The sequence below is a fragment of the Diabrotica undecimpunctata genome, chromosome 4 (genome assembly GCF_040954645.1).
Source record: "Diabrotica undecimpunctata isolate CICGRU chromosome 4, icDiaUnde3, whole genome shotgun sequence".
Classification (NCBI taxonomy): Eukaryota; Metazoa; Arthropoda; class Insecta; order Coleoptera; family Chrysomelidae; genus Diabrotica; species Diabrotica undecimpunctata.
The window spans coordinates 4,244,735-4,267,972 of NC_092806.1; the positions used below are offsets into that span (position 1 = coordinate 4,244,735).

Here is a 23,238-nt window from a genome sequence, read left to right on the forward strand (position 1 = left end):
CATATCCATAGACAGCTCTTTATAAGGTTTAATCCAAGTTGAAGCACTGGTTGTTTTAGGCATTATAAAATCACAATCTTCCTTTTTGTTACGCACAACGAGTGTTTACGCTTTGAATATCAAAACAAAAATGATTTACAAATCTGAGCATCAAATTAGAAATGTTTAGGTACCTAATTCAATAAACTGGGAGATTTTGGAAAATCCCTAAATTAGAAACAAAACTATTAGCCGTTTACCTGCTGTTAAGATACAATAAATTGTAGATAGATTTGGGGATTAGATCATAAAATGCAAATGAGCGAACCCTTAGCGATTATCCAATAACTGAATGCCTCAGTGACCGAGACTTTCTAAGAATGTTGAGGGCTACTTAAATTGATCTTCTTTGAAATTGTAAATGTTTTGTACCTGTAGAGATTACGTACTTAGATCATTTCTTGATTAAAATGACTACAAAATTTTATACAAGAATTGAAATAAATTGGTATGTTTAAAAATTTTCAAATACAGTATAAAAATCTGAACTTTTATGCACTTTATGCAAACTCTTATACAAATATGCCAAAATATGAAATATTTGCATAAAATATGCACAATATGCAAAATATGCAATATGCATATTTGCCGAAGTCTAGTTATGAGTGAATCTCGCGACTTTTATTGTTATAATATCCAACTTATAAATGCACACAATATCGTTAGAAGATTCTTTTGTTCCTATTCAGTTGTCTAATTAGTACAAGTAAATTTATATTTGGTAAGTATGCTATTTGCGAACTAACCTTGATATCTAGAAGCGGAAATTTAAAAAAAAATATGGACTGATTAGCATCGTCTTTGTTATTTATCAAGCTACATATTCATTATTTATTTATAATTAAAAAAATGTGCTCGTTCGTTGTATAAAATAATAATTAATAACGTGGAACAATTTTTGAATGTTCTATGCGTAGGTTGTCAGAAGAATTTGCGAACTTACACGCTGAAGATTCTTCGGTTAAAACTAGTTTGGCAAAATCTAGTTCCAAGAGCCATTTGTTTGGGTTAATTAATTATAATATTTACCGTCTGGAATTTCTAGAAATCGTTATCAAAATGGTTGTAGAATAAATAAAGATATTGTCACTAAGAATGAACGCAAACTGTTGTTATGCTAGTAAGGTAAAGACAGATATTCACAATCAAAATTAATTATTTATTTTTGTAATATGGGGTTTGCAATATATAATCCATTATCAGACGTAGTCCTAGAAATTTTAAAAATATCAACGCAAAATTATTTTCCAACTTACATATCAGCACAAGAATTAATGGAGTTCCAGCGAAAGTCCAATGTTCTAACGAAAACTAACGTTGTAGAAGCAAAATTTTTTGTCAATCGAAAATAACACAAAACACCAACACACAGAAAAAACACGGTTAACATAGTGTTATAAGTCACATTGACGGCCGTCCCAACCGTCTTCTTATAGACTTCAAAATAGACCAAATCAAGGTTTTTTTTATGTCGTATATATTTTAACAAACGACAGCAGCACAGAGTATTCGCTTTGGAAAGCTACAAAAAGAATTAAAAGGCCAATATTACATTCTCCTCCAATAAAACTGGAAGACGGTAGTTGGGCCAGAAATAATCAGCAGAAGGCAGAGAGATTTGCCACTCATCTAGAGAACACATTTAAGTTGCAAGATGACCAAGACGATGACCAGAATTGGCCTGAACCAAAGAAAATAGATGAGAATATCAAGCCAACTTCCCCAAAAGAAGTAGCTGAGTTAATTAAAGAACAAATCGACCCAAATAAAGCACCAGGTTATGACCTCATTACCGGAAGACTGCTAAAAAATCTACCAAGAAAAGCTATCGTAAAATTAACAAATTTAATAAATGCTGCCTTTAGACTACAATATGTTCCAGATTTATGGAAGATAGCTGAGATGATCATGATACCAAAGCCTGGGAAATCCCCCAATGAGGTGACATCATATAGACCAATATCACTACTACCTGTGATGTCCAAGGTGTTTGAAAAACTCCTCCTGCGAAGAATCCTACCAATAATTGAAGAAAAGAAAATAATTCCAGATCATCAATTTGGATTTAGAAATAAGCATTCGACAATTGTCCTGTGATGTCCAAGGTGTTTGAAAAACTCCTCCTGCGAAGAATCCTACCAATAATTGAAGAAAAGAAAATAATTCCAGATCATCAATTTGGATTTAGAAATAAGCATTCGACAATTGACCAGGTGCATAGAATAACTACTATAATTGAAAGATCATTAGAGAAAAGAAAAGTCTGTTCTGCAACCTTCCTAGATGTGGCACAGGCGTTTGATAAAGTCTGGCATAAAGGTTTGATACATAAACTTAAATCATTCATGCCTAAACAATATTCAAATATATTACAATCATATCTAGCGAACAGACATTTTAGAGTTAAACAAGAAGATGCATACACTGATCTCAAGGATATTGAAGCAGGTGTTCCACAAGGGAGTGTATTGGGTCCAGTCCTATATCTAATATACACGTGTGATATACCTGAACTAGAAGACGACACCATAGCTACCTTCGCAGATGACACTGCTGTCTTAGCGGTAAGTGACACCGTCGAAGAAGCTACAGAAAAACTACAAAATTCAATAAATAAAATCCATGAATGGACCAAAAAATGGAAAATTAAACTGAATGAGAATAAATCAGTCCATATAAATTTTACCAATAAGAGAATTAATAATATTCCTATTAGAATAAATGATGTCCAAGTGCCTATTGCAACATCAGCAAAGTACTTGGGGATCACTCTTAATGCGAAACTTCGCTGGAAAGCTCACGTGAAGAAGAAAAGAGAAGAACTAGGCATCCGCTACAAGAAAATATATTGGTTGATGGCAAGACATTCCTCTCTATCCATAAATAATAAACTCCTAATCTATAAACAAATACTGAGACCAGTATGGACCTATGGCTGCCAACTCTGGGGCTGTGCCAAGCCTAGTAACATCAAAGTAATCCAGATATTCCAGAATAAAGTACTGAGGAATATCGTAGATGCGCCTTGGTACGTTAGGAACAACGACCTTCACCGGGACCTCAAGATGGAAGACGTCAATCAGATAATCAAGAAATTTGCAGGGAGCCATGAACAACGACTCCATCATCATGTAAACGTCGAGGCTATCCAGCTCCTCGACAATACGAACCTAGAAAGAAGGCTCAAAAGAACAAAGCCTTTTTAACTGGTATAATAAGTGAGTGAAAAGCAGAGTAAAGTGTTGTGCGAGTATGCATGCTAAATTTAATGCTAGTTATTAGAAATAATAAGAAAGATACTAGTGAGTAGACACCTAATTTTAAGATTTCATTAGTAATTTAAGTTAGAAACAAATTGATAATTGGTCTTACTGACCAGATTTTAATGTAAGTACACTTCTGTGTCTTTAGTAAAAAAAAAAAAATATATATATATATATATATATATATATATATATATATATATTTTAAATTAAATGAGGCTTTTGGGGCATTTAAAAATTTGGCAAAATACTTTTAAACCTTAGTTCTCCCAATAATATTGATATCATCAGCATAGGTCAGGATTTGCACTGATTTATTACATATTGAACCAATGGTTGTGATTTGTGACATACGTATTACTTTTTCCAGAGCCAGATTGAACAGTATACAGGAGAGAGGGTCTCCCTGGCGCAGCCCGTTATTTGTTTTAAAAGGTTTACACAGTTCCCCTCTGAATTCGTACCCTACATTCAAATTTTTCAAGAGTTAGTTTTGTTAATTTTACCAACTGATTTGGTATTCCTAGCTCTTTCATTGCTTTAAACATGGTGGAGGGAGTTGGTGGGCTAAAATTTCGCTCAGCCTTAATTTTTGAATCACATATAACATAAAAAAGTAAAAAATTGAACTCTGGGATTGAGGACATTTTGCCTATCTTAACGGAGGGTGACTTAGTGGAGCAAATTATAGTAATTACTATTTTAATGGGAATAAGTCACAATTGAAGTTTAAAATAAGTTTATTGTCGTTTCAATTTAAACTTCGGAAATCGTTCCCAAAATAAATCACTATAATCAACTTCAATTGTGACTTTTTCCCATTAATATATTAATTACTGTAAGATGCCACAAAAAAAATAGCTTCAGAACAATAGCAAATTGTTAGATGAGTTAAATCTATCCTATTAGAAAGCTGTATTTGCAGAAGAAGCCTTCCAGTAAATTTTTCACACGTCAGTATACAGTTCTGGATAGGATGCAATTCCCATTTGAAATAAATATCGACTTTATTTAGAATTTAGAATGTTTTCAGTACTTGCCTCTGTATATTATGATTTATAAATTACGCAAAATTTACATAAAACTTTATACTATACTAAATAAATATTTTTTGTTGCAGCTTACTAAATGAAGGATCCATAAGGAAGCTAGTAGCAACATAAAATACAATCTCTTGGTGACAAACTGTGATATAAAAATCCATGACAATGGAGAGTGCAATAAGAAGTAGTGACAATAGTGATCTAATTGTAGCCAAAACAGTAGCGATGCTGGTATTAGGGTTAGCGTCTTTTTGTTTAGGATTATTACCGATAAAACTAACAAAAGTGATATCTATTAAAACAGTCAACGGCGATAAAAACTTAACGATATCATTGTTATTATGTTTTGGTGGCGGGGTGTTACTTTTTACAACGTTTCTGCATCTACAACCAGAAGTTCGACAAGGGTTCCAGCACCTAGAAAAATCTGGATACGTCTCGACCATAGGTCCGGGTATACCTCTAGCTGAACTAGTATTTTGTGTAGGATTTTTCTTTGTTTATCTTATAGAAGAAATTGTACATTTGTATTTAGATAGGAAGCATAGTCATATTAATAATAATAATGCTTTACATAAATCGTTAGCGGTTAGAAAAAGTTCCAAGCAAGAAGTAACGATACCAAGAGTGTCCTTAATAAAAATAGATGACGGTAATATAAGTTGTATTAGCACGTCCAACAAGGATTTACTTAATTCACAGATCACAGTTAACCTCGAAAAGGTTCAACCGGAGTTCCACCAACACAACCATCATCAACATCATCACTTCGACGATACTAGTAAGGCCTCATTTGGAGGATTCTTGGTTGTGATAGCTCTAAGCTTCCATGCTATCTTCGAAGGATTAGCTGTTGGGCTCGAAGGTAGTGTCGAAAAAGTATGGTATCTGTTTGCTGCCATCGCCACTCATAAGTTAGTTATAGCGTTTTGTGTCGGGATGGAGTTGGTGACGTCTCAAACACGGACTTTGTTAATATTTCTTTATATTGGTACTTTCGCCGTGGTAACGCCATTGGGTAAGTTTTTTCCCATTAATACCGATTCTAATTTTTATTTATTTAAATTAACAAATAACTCTAGCTTATCGAACAAATAAACAAGAAATTGGTAGGTCAGGCCTTCAGGCCCGGAGGCCGATAGCTTTTATTTTCTTCACTAGTCTTTTCGCTCATTTCAGTTTTTAGTCTTTTTCTCACAGTCCAGTATTCTGAGTTTACTTACATCAGTTTTAACCTCTTCTAACCACTTTTTTTTAGACTTTATCTCCCTCTTTGTGAATCTGTCATATGAAAGCATTTTTCCAACCTTTTCATTTTTTCAAATTTGTTTTATTGGGATGTTTAGTAATAGCTATATAAGTAATAGCTGTCCACTTTCCTCGAATATTTCTGCTGTTACTTAAAGAAGGCAGATTAATCCAGTGTTAAAAAGACAAAAGAAGAAGGTTAACTGCATCTTTTGCAAAAACTTTTTGGATTATTGTTTATACAAATTTTGTTCGAGAAACTTCCTTCATTTTTCAGTCTTTGTTTTAATTCTCTTTAAAACTCCCAATTATCATCATATATTAAACAACAATGAATGTCGCATCAAATTTTTTTTCTTTTTTAACCAAACACTGGTTTTTACGTCATCAAATATGCCTTCCAAAACATCTATATCTGATCAGGAAATTTTTATTTGAATCCAATGTCTACCACAAAATCTTCCAGGGACTGTATCATATGCTTTTTAAAGATCAACATTTCATACCTTATTCCAAATAAACAATAACTCATTCCAAGTAAATGTCTACATGTAAGTCTCTTTTAGGAATTGGCGCTGGAATAATTCTAAGTGAAAAAGACAGTACGGAAGATGTGACGTCAATTGTACTTCAAGGTATGGCAGCTGGAACTCTGCTCTATGTTGTATTTTTTGAAGTTCTTGCAAGGGAAAAGAACAACAATCATAGCGGTTTTTGGCAACTGCTTGCCATATGGGCTGGTTTTGCCTGCATGTTTGTCTTACAAGTGATGAGTAAGTATAAGTTGAATGTTTCTATAACTATAAAAGGAAGTAATATAAAATCAGTGTACATATAAAAAATTTTTTATTAATAAAGATTTAAGAAGTTTAATAAATTTTAATTTTATACAGATTCAAAATATGTAATCTGCATTTAAAATGGACTTATAAACTTTTAGTAACTGAGTATTATCTAATAGTGTAAATAATTAACAATCAAACATAACCTGATCATCATTAGGCTTCAGCTGTTATTTGCGCAGATACTTTATAATTATTTTTTAAATCAACATTTTTGAAGACAAGACTTGCGTTGTATTATTTTTTCTTTATAGTAAAATTTTGAGGCGAGTGTCACGGAATTAGCGCCACGAAAGTGGCGTCACGAAATAAGCTTCATAAGAAATATATGCTGTAAACAGTTGAAAGGGTTCATTTACGCAATGAGTGAAGTCGCTTATATAACATGTAAACTTTTTCAATTTCATTAAAATGTATAAGTAACAAGGATATTAATTAACAGCAGGTTTAAGTAATTCTTAAATATTTTTTTGTTCATTTGAATCATCTATATAATCCCTATGTGTTTATTAAAATTGCATCTGATCGTCTGATTCCTCAATCCAATCGTCAGGAACCTCTGTCCTAGTTGCAGATTTGATAAGTCCCATATTTTTATCGCACTCTAAGTATGAGTGCCCTCTTACTGGAAATGTCATCATTACAGATTCCAACTTTTTTTCTACATGAACTAAATGATGAACGAACCGAAACATTGTAAAATTTTTGTTTTGGACACTGCAGAAGTCACAAAAGATACTTAGGTGTTTTGTATTTCGTCGCATAATATTGTAAAGTGGTGAATAAGAGAACAAACGTCGTCACTACCTTTTTTCCCCTCTATTTCTGGATACATGTAGAAGATACTTTGTGATGTAGCCAGTACGTGAATATTAAATACGTATTCAGAAAGTTGTTTTTTATTATCATTAGTTTGAATCTTCTTCTTCTTCTTAGTCGTTAACCTGATGCAGGTATCGTGATATCATGAAGCTATTAGCTAAATTTCCCAATGTTCCTCCACGTTTTTCTATCTTCTGCCATTCTAGCACATTCTGACAATGGAGCGCCAATGGTAGCAACAATATGGTCAGTGTATCGTGTGGGAGATCTACCTCTATTTCTTTTGCCTTCTACTTTTCCCTGGATGGTAAGTTTTTCAAGACCATTTCTTCGAAGCATATGTCCAAAATAGCTTATTATTTGTTCCGATATTTGTGTTCTTAGTCGTTTCTTTATGTTTAGCTGGTCCAATGGATTCATTTGTTCTTCGGGCCACCCATGGTATTCTCAGCATACGTCTCCAGCAGTACATCTCAAATACATCTATGTTCTTTTTGTCTTTCTCAGTAAGGGTCCAGCATTCCGATGCATAAGTAAAAACTGGAAAAACTAGACTTCTTACTAATCTCATTTTTGTATCGGTAGTTATTTCATGGCTTTTCCAAATTTTTGTTAATTTTGCCATAGCGCTTTTTGTGATTGCTGACCGCCGCTTTATTTCTTCAGTACAGCCTCCTTTGTTGGTTATTAATGAGCCCAGATACACAAATTTATCTACAACAGCGATATTGTTTATCATGACCAGATGATTTTGATTGTTGTTAGCTCTGTCAGTTATCATGATTCTCGTTTTATCTCTGTTTATTTTAAGGCCCATCGTTAAGCTTACGTCTTCTATCCGTTGTAGCAGGTGAATCAATTCAGCTTCAGAACTAGCGAGGATAGTGGTATCATCTGCATATCTCAAGTTGCAAATCTTCTTCCCGCCAATGGTGATGCCACCGTTCCAGTCCTCAGTAGCTTTCCGCATTATCCATTCACCATAGATGTTAAATAGAATTGGGCTTAGTATGCAGCCTTGTCTTACGGCCTTTGTGACCCTGAAACTATCGGTTAGTTCCCCATTTATTCTAACTCTGGCATAATTGTTATTGTACAGGCTTTTAGTTAGCAGTATCAGATGATTGGGGACTTCCATTTCAGACAAAACCTGCCACATTTTACTCCAGTTGACCAAATCGAAAGCTTTACTATAATCTATGAAGCACAAATATGTTGTGATGTTGAATTCTCTGTATTTTTCTACAATCTGCCGTACGTTTAAAATTTGTTCTCTAGTACCACGTCCGGGGACGAAACCTGCTTGTTCCTCCGCAATGTTAGGTAGTAAAAAGGGCTTTATTATCTCGAGAATTATGTGTAAGAGTAATTTGTGAATCTCACGATCAAGGGATGCTGAGCGATTCGGATGATTTGTACCTTTTTTTCAACGTCTAATGCTATAACTTTAATATGATATTCATCACACACATTACAAGTATCTGTGCATGGATAACCAAAACTTATATTAAAATCTTTGCAGAATATACTCCGGTATGTTTCATAAGATACTGTCACGTCTTTGTTGTCCTCTAGAAACATCCTGTACATTTTTTTACGTTTAATTCTTCTGCTAGATGCAGCTTGGTTGAGTGGTAAAGACTATAATGGCTGGTCCGTCCCTTGAATTAGTTGATGTGTCCGCGTACTTTACTTTTAATTTCGACGTCAAGTCTGTGGTGGTTTTCTTTCATGTTTTCCCATTTTATCACTTGGGGCGATCCCTGTTTTCTTTACACTACTGACTAAATATTCAATTCTACAACAAGACAATCAAGAAATATATTCAGATAAAAATAACTAACAATATCCTTGTTGTAAAAAAATATAATTAACTGAACTAATAAAAAATTGTCATCATTTACCTGCACTAATTATTCTTTAACGAATTTTTTCTAGTATGTTTCTTTAGGTCGTTCGCTTTACTGCAATACATAAAATATTTGCTAAATTAAATAGTGCTTGACTTGATATTTTCTCATTCACTTCCATTCTAGGATTTAGAACCAAATATGGATAACTGTAAATCCATTTGATACGCAATAAAACGGTTGAGAATTATGTAATCAGAATATTTATGAGATATATACATTTATCAGAACGGGATTAAAATGAAAATATTTCGGTTTTCAATTTAGTAGTCGGTGGTTAGTTAGTCGATTTTTATTGTTTTTGTGTTGTTTCCATTCTTTTATTTTCTTATTGATCAAGAAGATATTCATTTTTAGTCTAACACCTTCATTTCTCTGCCTGTAAAGCCTTATGATGCCTTTCACTCTTCTGAGAAATCTTCTTTTGCTAGTATAATGTTTATTTTAATGTATTTTATTTTAATTTACTCTAACAATAAAACTAAAACAAATATATCAGACTAACTACTAAAATTTAATTGCCTTATGTATAGTCAAGCTGATTCTTCGAAACAATAACTTTCCCGTACAAAAAAAAATCAGCAGATATCGTTTCTACCGGAGAGAAACTTTTCAATAAATTTAGCCATTAGTTTTCCCGGATAACTTTTCAATTTGTATTGATTTCTGCTTAGTAGTAGAAAATAAACCAAGATAAATTCTATTTTTAGTATTCGTCATTGTATCACGTCCACAACGAAAGATGCAAAAGGCGCGTTCTAAACAAGCATGAGGTAAACAATAGTTTCACTTCTTTCGTTATTGTTTCTTCGATTGTATTTAATGGACAATAGCGAGGAGACTGTATTTTTATTAGAGAATATTCTGTGTACAGGGTGATCAAATTAATCTGAAGATTTTTTATAAAGAAACTTATTTTAATTTCAGTAAGTAATTAAATTCATTCTCAAAATTATAAATCGATAAAATACCAGAAAAATTAAAAGCTAGTGAATTAATTCTACTTTTCAAAAAAGGCGACAAGAAACAAGATATTATATATATATATATATATATATATATATATATATATATATATATATACATATATATATGTTTGAAATGTCGGGTATGTGGTCTATATTAAATAAAAATCTTTGTTTTTTCTAAAGCTCAATATTTCGCCATTTATTTAATAGCTTCATCGGGAGTAACTGTAAAAAACAAACATTTCAAAAAACTGACGTACACTTAGATTTACAATACTTACAGAAATTCAAAGATTACACACATAAATAAAACCATGTGTTGCCTGCCATTATTCTAGCTTGTATTTCTTCTTTAATGTTAGATTTACGTGATATTGTTGCAACTAGGTATGTAAATCTTTCTACCATTTCGAATTCGTATGATGATCTTTCTTCTACTTCTACTTTGGGCTTTTGTCCATCCCTGAACTGATCATCTGTCCACTGCATACATTTTGTTTTAGTTTCGTTTATGTAAAGTCTTATTTTCTTTGCTTTCACTATTCTCTCTACTATCTCCTGTAGCTCTTTTTTCCTCTTGCCAGCAACACATCATCCGCAAATGACAAAACTTGGTGTCTTTTGTGATATAGGAGTCCTTCTCTATTAATTTTCGCTTCTCGCATTATTTTTTCTAGGCATAAATGGAAGAGTAATGATGACAAAGCATCGCCCTGCCTTAATACTTCGTTTACTATAAATTTGTCCAATGCATGATTGTATACTTTGACTCTGTTTTCTGTATTCTTTAAAGTAAGATGAACTCCCAGTTCCTCAAGGGTCTCTTTTAATTCCTTCCTCTTTATTCTATCGTACGCTTGCTGGAAGTCGATGAATAGCTCTATCATTGGTAAGTTGTATTCATAGCTTTCTGCTTGTAATTCTCTGATTATGAATACTTGGTCCGTTGTGCTTCTCCCTCGTCTAAATCCGCACTGATATTCGCCTATTATATTTTCAACTTCTTTTTCTAGCTTATCTTTTATGGATTTTGATAGGATTTTCTATACTGTATTTAGTAACTCTACTCCTCTGTAATTACTGCATTCTGTTTTGTCTCATGTTTTGTGTAATGGGCAAATAATTGCTTCCTTCCAATCTTCTGGTATTCGTTCTTTTATCCATATCTTCTTTATGATCTTGTATATCCAATCATTTAGCAGTTTTCCACCATATTTCATCATCTCTGCTGTTATGTTATCGCTTCCAGGGCATTTACTTATAAATAACTATAAATAACCATACCTATTACCGTAAATCAGAAAATATTTCAGACGTTAGGCCAGAAACTAATAAATAATATTAATCATAAATTTCATATCCCTGGTTTAATTTCCTCCTTTGTCCTCCTGCTCCTTTTTTTTTCATCATCTCAGAAATCAGACAGTGTACTTCTCTCCATTCTTTCTCTCCTCTCAACATTATGTTTACAATGTTTCTTTCATCCAGTCCGAAACCCATTCGCCTCTCGAAATCTCCCCTCTCATTTACCCATCTCTGGCAGTTAAAAATGTAGGCAGGAGCATACGGTACCCCACATACAGTACAGTCTGCCGAGGCAGATTTGCCTATTCTATTTGTGAGGGTGTCTTGCTTAGTCTTTCCTCCCAGTTTACACCATGCTTAAAGAATGTCATAAACAGTCCATTATTAAACTCAAAACATGTTCTGCTTCCACATCTACATATTAAACTGAATTTATTGCAACAATTCGTGAAAGCGTTGAATCAGGATAAACCATGTTTCCAGTATACGGATGAAAAGTTTCCTAAGATAACTTCCAAAAAAGAAAAGCTGGAATTTTTTGTGGGTCTTCAATTTCGCCAATTAATGATCGACACTGACTTTAAAAGATACATGGATACTACGGAAAATGGAAAAATAAAACGGAAAAATGCATGGAGAAGTTTTAAATCAGTTGTTAAGAGGTTTCTTGGGAACCAAAAAAATCTCAATTACAAAGAAAAAGTAAATGTCTTGTTAAGAAGTTTTCAAAACTTAGGTTGTCTTATCAGTGTAAAACTTCATTTTGTTTACTCACACCTGGACTATTTCCCCGATAATTTGGGAGATAACAGCAAAGAACAGGAGTAGAGGTTAATGAAGCAACGTTATCAAGGCAGGTGGAATACTACTATGATGCCTCACTACCTCTGGAACCTCAAGAGAGACTGTAATCCAGAGGAATCTACATCTAGTAACTTAAAAAAGAGAAGTTTCTTCTGACTAATGCTTAGTAACAATTTGTGTAATGGTTGTATATAATTAAAATAGAGTCAGTTTATAACTTGTAACTAATAATTTTTTTATTTTCTTCGTCCTAATATTTTTATTCGTCAAGCATAGCCGTTATAACAGACCTCTCTTTTCGTACAAAAGTTTGATGACAATTAATGAAAAATCTATACGTGATAGGAAAAATACGATGGCAGATTGAGAATGAACACGCCAAACGAGTTCTAAAACACCTTTCACTTCTCAGTCGTAGATCAATTTTTTTTTAAAATTGCAGCACTCTGTAGTAAAAGACTTGGAAGTCTCAGAATAAAAAAACCATTCGAATTGATATTTAAACTAAGTGATAGTAAAAGAAACTACCATATGCCGTTTCGGGATACTATTTTAGAAAAACTTTAAAACTACTACTGGGAAATTTTTTAGTTAATGTTTCAGATTTGTTGATTAAAATTGTGGGTTGCATTAATTACTAATATCAATATCACATTAACAAATCAATAAATGCATATTAATGTGCAATTTTTATAGTTTTATGGCTTTTTTATTTTGCGAAAGTTTAGTGCATATTTTTCCAAAGCCTGTTAAATAAATCCAATATTATTAACCCATTAAGTCATAAAATAATAATAAAAATTGAAACTAACAAGGAAATTCATTTACAGCAAATTGACCTTGTCCACTGTAGGTAGTAGTGAGAGAACCACAATATCACGGATATAAATATTGGTTTTTGTTATAAACATTCACATAAAAACATATGATTAACTGAATATTTAAATACTGACCTCAATCAAAAATTCATTTCTAATTACATATGGAATGATTTACTGTTTACTCTAAGAAATACAAATATAATAGAACATAGAAATAATGTGTTTTTTACTACTCGCTTTATAAGTATTGCATCGCTTTACTAGTTGAATCGTAACTGAGAAACAAAGAAATCAATCATTCAATATATTTATCATCATTTTCTTTGTCAATATCCTTATCTCGAGTTACTTTCTTAATTAAATTTCTCCATAAGCTTCTGTCTTGAGTCATATCAATATAATTACTCTTCACAGACATGTCATACCTAAGCGTCTTCCACCAGATCTCTTTAGTATATTCCCCTCACACTTCTTCTGTACGTCATTTTTTCTCGAGATTTTTGTAGAGCAACATGAGATTTGTTGGCGCGGTTATCTCAACAGCGAAGAAAACTATACCCAGAGGATATCGTAAAGAGTATGTCCCAGGATGGGAGGAAAAATGTGAGAAGTTGTATCAAGAATACAACACGAAAGCCAAGACCGAGAAATTGCGGACGAACTACTGCACAGTTAGCTGGATGTAGCTAGACGACAAAAATGGATGGAAACTGTGGAAAAATTAAACTTTAGTAAATCAAGCAAAAAAGCATGGTCTTTACTTAGAAAAATTGGTAGTAGCAGACTCCTAACTAGAGACAAAGTACCAACAGCTCTTAACAGAGTAGCCTTCCACATTGTAGCAAGCTCAAGAGCACCTAGAGATCGTGACCACGTCACCAAAGTAAAACAAGATTTAAAAATACTAGTCTGCATGCCCGCCTACATCTGAATACTCTGACGAGTTTACTTCAGAAGAAATTATTTCTACAATATCAGAAAATAAGTCTGGAAAGGCACCCGGCTTCGATAAAATTCATCCAGAATTTTTACTCCACTGTGGCAAATATGCTAGGAAATAGCTGGCTGATTTCTATACAGATATGTTAAAATCAGGAGAAATTCTCCATTCACTAAAAAAAGTCTCCATTATAACCATATTAAAACCAGGAAAGGCAAATGATCAGTCCCAAAATTACCGACCGATTGCACTGCTGAACTGTGTCTATAAACTGTTGGAATGCCTAATCTACAACAGAATTAGTAAAAATACATTTGAATTGATACCTATTGAGCAAGCAGGGTTCAGACCTAACCGCAGCTGCACATATTAGATCCTATCCCTAACAACACCTATTGTGCAGGTTTTCAAAGAAAGCAAAACACATCCGTCACTTTCATTTATCTATCAGCTGCATACGATATTGTCTGGAGACGAAGCTCAGCAATAGACTGCCGCAGGGATCTGTTTTGGCAACCTTACTGTTTAATTTATACATCGCGGATCTACCTGGGACAACTTCGCAGAAATTTGGCTACGCTGACGACTGGACCATTGCAGCAGGACATAATAACATGTACATTATAGAAACAATACTAACGGATGACCTTGCCGTATGAGAGAATACTTTTGCAAATAGAGGCTACGGCCCAATGCAACGAAAACCGAAGTGTGCTGTTTTCATCTGAATAATGCCCAAGCCAACAAAAAACTCTCCGTTCACTTTGAAAACAGACTGCTCACTCATAACTCAACACCAAAATATCTTGGAGTGACTCTGGACAGAACAATGAGTTTTAAAGAACTACAAAGAACTACAATAAAACTGAAAACGCGAAATAATATAGTCCAAAAACTATGTGGCACCACATGGGGGTCCTCATCCGTCGTACTCAGAACATCCGCTCTCGGACTGGTATACTCGGCGGCTAAATATGCTTCCTCTGTATGGCTCAATAGCAAACACACGAAGATTATTGACACTCAATTAAATCAAACAATGCGAATGATCTCATGATACAATTAGACCCACACCGATCTAGTGGCTTCCCATTCAAAAGAAGTCATTCTTTTTTCAGAAAATATCGAAAAACCAAGGCTACGTATCCACCATGATGAACTTGATATCGAAATAGACTGCGCTCCAGATATCCTCCATTGCTAAGAGCCAATTCCTTACATTAGGAACATTTCAACCTCACCAACGCTTGGAGAAGACAATGGGAGAACGACTCATTACAGGAAGTACAGCAAATGGCCTGTATCGATCAGAAACCGCCAGGCTTTGAACTGACCCGTAATACATGGACAACGCTAAACAGAATAAGAACAAGTAGCGGTAGATGTGCTGACAGCTTACATAAATGGGGAAAAGCACTTACTCCTGAGTGTGACTGTGGTGCGCAACGACAAACCGTCCGTCACATTGTTGAAGAATGCCCCCGAAGGCGATTCCCTGGAGTTTTCGATGAGTTCCTTAATGCGACCGAAAATGTTTTACATTTAATACATTAGATGTGTGTTCGTAATACTCCATGTAACGTTTTATATTGCTTTTTAATTATGTGTTCTTATTTTATGCCATACGATAAATAAATGTATGTAGAGTAGAATCCATGGACACTATGAAAGAAACTTTATTGGAGAAAGCACACCAGTTTAGTTGAGTAATGTTGTTTATAAATAAGTTTTTTCAGCTGCTATATATTTTTCAACTAATAGTATTAACAAAATTGTGTGTTGAACAAATTGAACAGTCTGGACTTACGCATCTTTGTTGGAATTGACTGCCTTGTGACTACTCTGGGTTTACTGCGATTTTCTATTGAATTCACCGATCATCTAGACATCTTGACTATTTCTGGGTCATCTGCATATACAGTAAGCATGGTTCGCATAGTTGGGTGTGTCCGCGGTGTAGATGATATATAGAAAAGGAGACAGTAAACTTGAAAATTTATTAATAATATTTTAAACATAATATACTCACAAATAACCTTTATACTAAGTCATGATGTCATAAATATCACGTACTGACATTTATTATAATCTGGGAAATTGTTTAAATTCCAACCAGCGTGATGAAAGGGTAAACGATTTTTCTCGGTAAAATATTGAATTGACGTAAATTTAAAGTACCACTAAATGGAGAATTTGTTGTAGGTATGTCATGTGTGAATTTGTGGAAAGACGTCAGCAAAAAAACATTTAAAAGAACAATAAAAATATCACTGACAGATTTAAACATCCTGTACATGGTACGTGAACATAGCTCCCAACAATTTAATGCAATCGGAAGAGAATAACTACGTTTGATTTTCGTCAGATTTATAATTAAATTGACTTTTGACAAATGTCATATTATAAATTCAAATTATAGTAAAATTAACAAAGTTCAAAATCAAAATAATAAATTTGAAAGTGAAATAAATATGCATTATATTGTCTAAAAGGATAACAGAAGGTCAACTCTACGTCAACCAATCCCCTGTAGAAAGAGTGACGCACTACAACTACCTCGGCACCATAATAAATAAAGAATGGACCAACAACCAGGAGATTAGAGCACGCATTGGAAAAGCTAGATCCACCTTCAATCGGATGGGGACCTTCTTTAAGAGTCACCACCTCTCTCTTGATACAAAAGTAAGAATGCTACGATGATACGTCTTCTCCTTCCTTTTTTATGGTGTTGAATCGTGGACCTTGAACGAAGATATGTGCAGAAAACTGGAAGCATTTGAGATGTGGCAATATCGGAGAATGCTTAAGATCCCGTGGACTGACCTAGTCACAAATGAGGAGGTCCTCAGAAGAATGAATAATAACCGATAGGTACTGACCACCATTGAATCTCGAAAGTTACAGTTCTTCGGACATATTATGTGAAATGAATCCAGATATGCTCTCCTTCAAGCCATCCTGCAAGGACAAATATTTGGAAAATGAGGTCCAGGAAGAAGAAGAACATCTTGGTTAAAGAACCTGAGAATCTGGTTCAATCCAACATCTGTGCAGCCGTTTTGATTTCGTATGGAGTTATTTTTGGCATTATTGCTGATCCCTGGTTTGTGATTTTGGGCAAAGGCTGATCTTGCCTTTCGTCGGTGCTCTCGCTCATACATTTCGCGATAAAAGGATTCGATAACCTCAAGGATTTTGGTTCTATCACTAGTAATGTTTCCATCTTTGTTTTTTATTTCTCTATTTCTTTACATTACTCTTGTTGAAAATATACTGTTATAGCATACAAAAAATAGTTCCAATATGTTTCTAAACATATATTTTAGCGTCCTATATCTACTGGACAAGTGATGTGTGTGGATCAGCATATATCGAAAATGAAGAACAGGAAATATATACTGTTTATATACATTTCTGACTACTTTGTCTCTTGTGGGAGGTACTTCAGAAAAGACAGATGCCATTTAATAGTTTTTACTCTTAATAGAGTAATGGAGAATATTTTTAATATATTCGGTTATAAAAAATAATCATTAAACTCAGTATTTGTGCCCGGTACCATTTACTTGAGCGAATACTACAGTTATGCCATTGATTAAACAAGGTCGACAATGAAAAAGCATGGAGCAATTTTTTAGTCATGGTTAATTTCCTGAATCTCAAACTTGCTTTAGATGGACTCGGTTTATCAAAACAAATGTCGTAAAACAATTTCCACTAATATGTAACCGGCTCAACTCATAACATAGATAAGATGCGTATTTTCTCACACCATGTCAATGATCTATTCTCAAACATATCCTAAGAAATATTTACTGTTTTATTTACGAGTTAATAGCTTGTTTTTACAATACGTCTGAATAACAGCTATTTGACCTTAAAACGTTTTTTATTTGTTTCGCTTTCGATAACTTATTATAACAAGGCCATTCAAGGATAGTGTACAATCTCTTTTCTTTGTTACTCGAGAGCCTGTTATTTCTTACTGAAGTATCCCACACAGCGAATCTAGTTTAAATAATTATAACACCTTCACGCAGAATGATAATTGGATTTAGTATTAATACCTTCTATGCGGGATTAATATACAGGGTATTTCATTAAGTACTATAGGGAATGGGAGAGACGAATTTAAAGATTATGTTCTATAGTGGGTAGGAAAAGATAGAAGACCAGGACGAGGTGTAAGTAAACTGATCAAGTTGTCGCAACACACTTTTAACGTGTGATTTTGGCAGTAACAATTGTTGAACTGTACATACTCCATCGAGGCTTTCCTACTTCCGATAAAATAGGCCATTGGAGAGCTACAGAGATTCAAATTGAGCCCAGTACTCCTTTATACTTCCACTATATTTGGATATTTCCTGCCAATTGGTATTACTGGTACTTTTTTTGACTCTTTTTAAGCTTTTCTAGAGAAGTCCGATCATTATCTTTGTGTTTAACTGCGATCATCTGAAGACTTCTTTGGTTTCAGTCTCTTTTCTTCAAGACTTTTGTAGTACTGGCATTGTCGTCCTAAACAAAGTCGCCTAGAAAAAATATCAGCATTGTTATGAAGACGTCTTTTTTGCTGTTCTACGAAAAAATTATACTGTTAAAGTCTCTTTAACTTCTGAGCAACTTATCTTTCTAGTTTTTTAAAATTTATTAACCACTGCAAAGCTCTATGGTCAGTTCTAATTATAAAATTTAAGTAGGAAAATGTTCTAAGGCTCTTATAATAGACAGTAGCTCTTTTCTGGTAACGCAGTAATTCTTTTTAGCGGTCCAGAGATCCAGAAGCTCTATTTGGACCCAATTTTCAGAGTTCCTATGGGTAAGAAATTTTACGCTTGAAAGGTGTACTACCATAACGCAACTAGCAAAAATTCTCGAGGATTATGCCTTTAACATAAAAAAAGGCAATGGCGAAGACTACAAAGAGTCGTCTGTAAAGTCAATGTGGAATACTAGATCAAAAATGGTACAAGAAAATTATTTTACTGATTACGGCATAAAAATTAACCCTTTCATAAATATATCTTTCAAAAGATTGGCCAGAGATAACAAGCGGAGGCAGCTTCAAATCGGCCAAGAAAACAGAAAACTCAGTTCAAAAGCATTATCCACCAAAGAACTATTGAAAATCATCCAAAGCTTCGACGAGGAAACCCCCGAAGAAGAACAAAAAAGTTTTTCACCATTGCTCATTTGAACTTGCTTGGAGAGGCAATGAGGCCGTGCAAGATTCACTTTTTTAGAAGGAATTTGATGTTATGGAAGAATCTACGGGTCGAATTGAATACAACAGCATTTTTTTCAAAACAAATCAAGGCGGTTCGAAAAGTATCTTCTTCTTCTTCTTTAGGTACCGTCTCTTCTAAGAAGGTTGGTAATCATCACAACTATTTTCACTTTTGAGATTGCAGCTCTGAACAAGTCGACGGAACTGCAATTATAGCACTTTCTTAGCTTGTTGACCCAGGAGATGCGTCTTCTTCCAGTACTTCGTTTTCCCTGTATTTTTCCCTGCATTATAGTTTGTAGCAACACATATTTATCCCCTCTCATAACGTGGCCGAGATACTGTAACTTTCTTATCTTAATCGTATTCATGATTTCCATTTCCTTTTTCATCTTTCTGAGGACCTCAACATTTGTTATTCGGTCTACCCAACTTATTTTTAATATTCTTCGGTAGGTCCACATCTCGACTGCTTCAAGTCGATCGCTCACCTCTTTCTTTAAGGTCCAGGCCTCCATCCCATACAGCAGCACCGAAAACACATATGAACGTAATATTCTTATTTTGAGTTGCAAACTAAGGTCTCTACTGCATAATACTTTTCTCATCTTATTAAATGTTGCTCTGGCTTGTCCAATTCTCATTTTTATTTCTTCTGTATACTCATTATTTTCATTAATAATTGTACCAAGATATCTGTATTTTTTTACTTTTTCTATTGGAACCCCTGTTATGCTTAAAATGTCTTGTTGTTGTGTTTTGGAAATTGTCATAAATTTTGTTTTATTAGCATTAAGCGTTAGTCCGCTTTCCTCACTAGCATTTACTACATTATCTAAAAGTGTCTGTAGATCTTGTATACTCTCTGCAATTAGTATAGTATTATCGGCATATCTGATATTGTTGATGGGCCTGCCTTTGACTTTTATTCCAATTGTTACATTTTCGAGTGATTTTTTAATTATTTCTTCCGAATATAGATTGAACAATAAGGGGGAGAGTATTCAACCTTGCCTTCCGCCTCTTTTTATCTCTACTTCCTCCGAAAGTTCTTTGCCTACTCTAACTTTTGCTGTTTGGTTAAAGTAGAGATGAGTTATTATTCTTAAGTCTTTTTTATCAATGTGTTTATCTTTAAGTAACTGTATAAGACGGTTGTGTCGGACCTTATCGAACGCCTTATTGTAATCAATAAAACAAACATAGAGTGGTTGGTTTACATCCATACATCTTTGCATGAGGACGTTAAATCCAAATAATGCCTCTCGTGTACCCATGGCATTCCTAAATCCAAATTGGGTTTCAGTGATGTCTTCTTCCACTTTTCTGAAAATTCTTAAATGGATAATTTTTAAGAATATTTTTAGTGTGTGACTCATTAGACTAATTATACGGTGGTCATTACATTCCCTTGCATTAGGTTTTTTTGGTAATGTAATAAATGTTGATTTGAGCCAATCTCTCGGAATAATACCCGTATTATATATAGTATTATATAAGTCTACTAATACATTGATCTGATCTTCTGATATTAATTTAATTATTTCAGTTGGAATTGTGTCAGGCCCCGCAGTTTTGTTAGATTTTGCCAGATTTATTGCATGTATTATTTCATCCTAAGTTATATTTGGACCTATATCATGTTCCTCGCAATCGTTTATGCTATCTTGTTGTGTCCTGTTGTCCTCAAACAAAGTATGGCAAGCAGCAAATGGCTAGTAAGAAATTATTCATCAAACGAAAATTTATGCCCAGTTGGATTATTTTTAAAATTAATGGAAAAAGGGGGACCAAAGACTTTATCAGACAGACTCTTTCTTACCGTTCACCTCAACTGGAAGGATGGATTTTGGTTTAAAAGCTGTCCACTTGGAATCAACATTGTATCTAAAATGTCAGCCGAAAAAATTGGAATAGACACAAAAACCTTAAATAAGCAAACCATTCTCATCGATTTTCAGCTGTGTCAGCCTTGTTTAAGCAAGGTGTTTCTGAACAGGAGTTAATTAAATTAACGGGTCACTCAAATGCATTCTCTCTAGAAGCATATCTGCAGCTGGATTCCTGTCACCACCAAGTTGATCGAAAATCTCAGAACAACAAATGAAGCTGGACCTTCGAGTTTCCAAATGATACAGGTCAATAATACACAAAATCATGTTTTGGTAGAAAAGAATGGGCAAACTACTATACAGCTTATAATAATTATACATTTAATATTGTTAACAAATAAATAAAGATTATGTTTCATTGATATGGTGCATTAATTATCTTGTGAAATAGCCTTGTCGAATATCATTCGAGAGAAAATTATTTACCGGCAAAATTGTTTGTTGCCTTTTGGCAATTTTCGCTTATGAAATTTTGACAAAGTCACTCGATTATTAATTCGCGAAAATTGCCAGGCAACAAACTTTCATACTAGTCGAAAATATTGCCGGCACAATTTTCTTTCTTATGAATATACAGGGTGGCGCACCGAAAACGAAACAGATGCATTTACTGGCAGATGATTCCTTTTTAAAAAAAACGCTTGGACCCGTCGATTTTGTTATCGAGGGGGAAACAAAATTGGCATAAAATCACATTAACATTTGCAGCCCCCTAAGCGGGGGTGGCACCATCCCTAAAATCTTAAATGGAAAGGGGGGTCGAATGATCCATCATTTAAAAGGTCTTTCAACTCCCTTTACAATGATGTAAAATTCATGTACTTCAATTAAGTAGTTTTGGAGATTTATTGATTTAAAGTTTAAATACATCATCGTAAGAGGAGATCAATACATAGCAGCAAAGTTGTTAAAAAATAAAGAATGAACTGACCTGTCAGCCGAGTGAATGCTGAAAATGACCACCATTACTTTCCATGCAATAATAAAGATTTTGCTGAAAACGTTGCCGGACATTTTGCAATATTTGAGGAGTAATTTGATGGCACTTATTCACAATTCTTTGTCGTAAATCTTCTAAAGATGTTAGCTGAGTAGCATAGATTTTGCTTTTTAAGTAACCCCACAAAAAGAAATCCAAAGGTGATAAATCTGGCGATCTTGGGGGCCATTCAACGGCACCTCTTCTACCAATCCATTGACCTGGAAAGGTCTGATCTAAATAATGCCGAACTCTTAATGCGTAATGTGGTGGGGCACCATCCTGTTGGAACATCAACATATTCTCAACGTATCGACCATCATTCTGATTTTCAATTATATCTGTTAGCGCAGGATCTATGGCATTTTGCAGTAATTCCAAATACATTTCACCAGTCAAATTTCCAGGTAAGAAAAAAGGACCAACCAAATGATCGCCAAAAATGCCAGCCCAAACATTTAATTTTTGTGGCTGCTGTGTGTGTACCTCATGGTAAATTCTGGGATTAGAGTCCGACCAATATCGACAATTATGACGATTTACTTCGCCATTTAAAAAAAAAGGAACATTCGTCGGAAAAGCAAATGTTAAATAAAAATTTTTCATCGTTTGTAATTCGTTCACTCATAACTTCACAAAATTCTAATCTCTTATCAAAATCGTCTTCATTAAGTTCTTGTACAAGGTGAATTTTATACGGATGAAAATTATGGGTCTTTAGAATCCGTTGGATAGTACGTCGACTAACACCACACGAAGTTTGCAATTTGCGGGTACTTAATGTAGGATCTACAATAACTTGCCCTAAAACCCCCACTTCTGTTGCTTCGTTCCTTATAGGATTTTCAATATTACGTTTTTTATTGGCGACTGATCCAGTTTCCCGAAATTTAGCTACAAGTTCTAGAACATATTTTCGGTGCACATTATTGTTCTCATGTCGCTCATTAAAAATTTGTGCTGTTCTATTAGCGCACTGATTATTTCCGAAAAATATTTCAATAATTTCAACCCTTTCTGCCGTGGAATATACCATGGTTAATTTATGTATAAAGAAATAAATGATATTTTAACAACAAAGATTGGTCAAATCAATCGCAAACTAATGTACTATTTCCTATTTAAAATA

General features: G+C 34.0%; 1 protein-coding gene across 2 annotated transcripts in view; it reads left to right on the forward strand.

Moving 5' to 3' along the window:
- The window catches only part of LOC140439061 (zinc transporter ZIP1-like), a 78,468-nt gene that overhangs the window by 49,741 nt on the left and 5,489 nt on the right, over positions 1-23,238 (forward strand). For both annotated transcript variants that reach the window (XM_072528707.1, XM_072528709.1), the window contains exons 2-3: positions 4,423-5,363; positions 6,160-6,366. In XM_072528707.1, coding sequence (XP_072384808.1) covers positions 4,505-5,363; positions 6,160-6,366 — 1,066 coding nt within the window. In that variant the 5' untranslated portion in view covers positions 4,423-4,504. The remainder of the gene's footprint in view (positions 1-4,422; positions 5,364-6,159; positions 6,367-23,238) is intronic.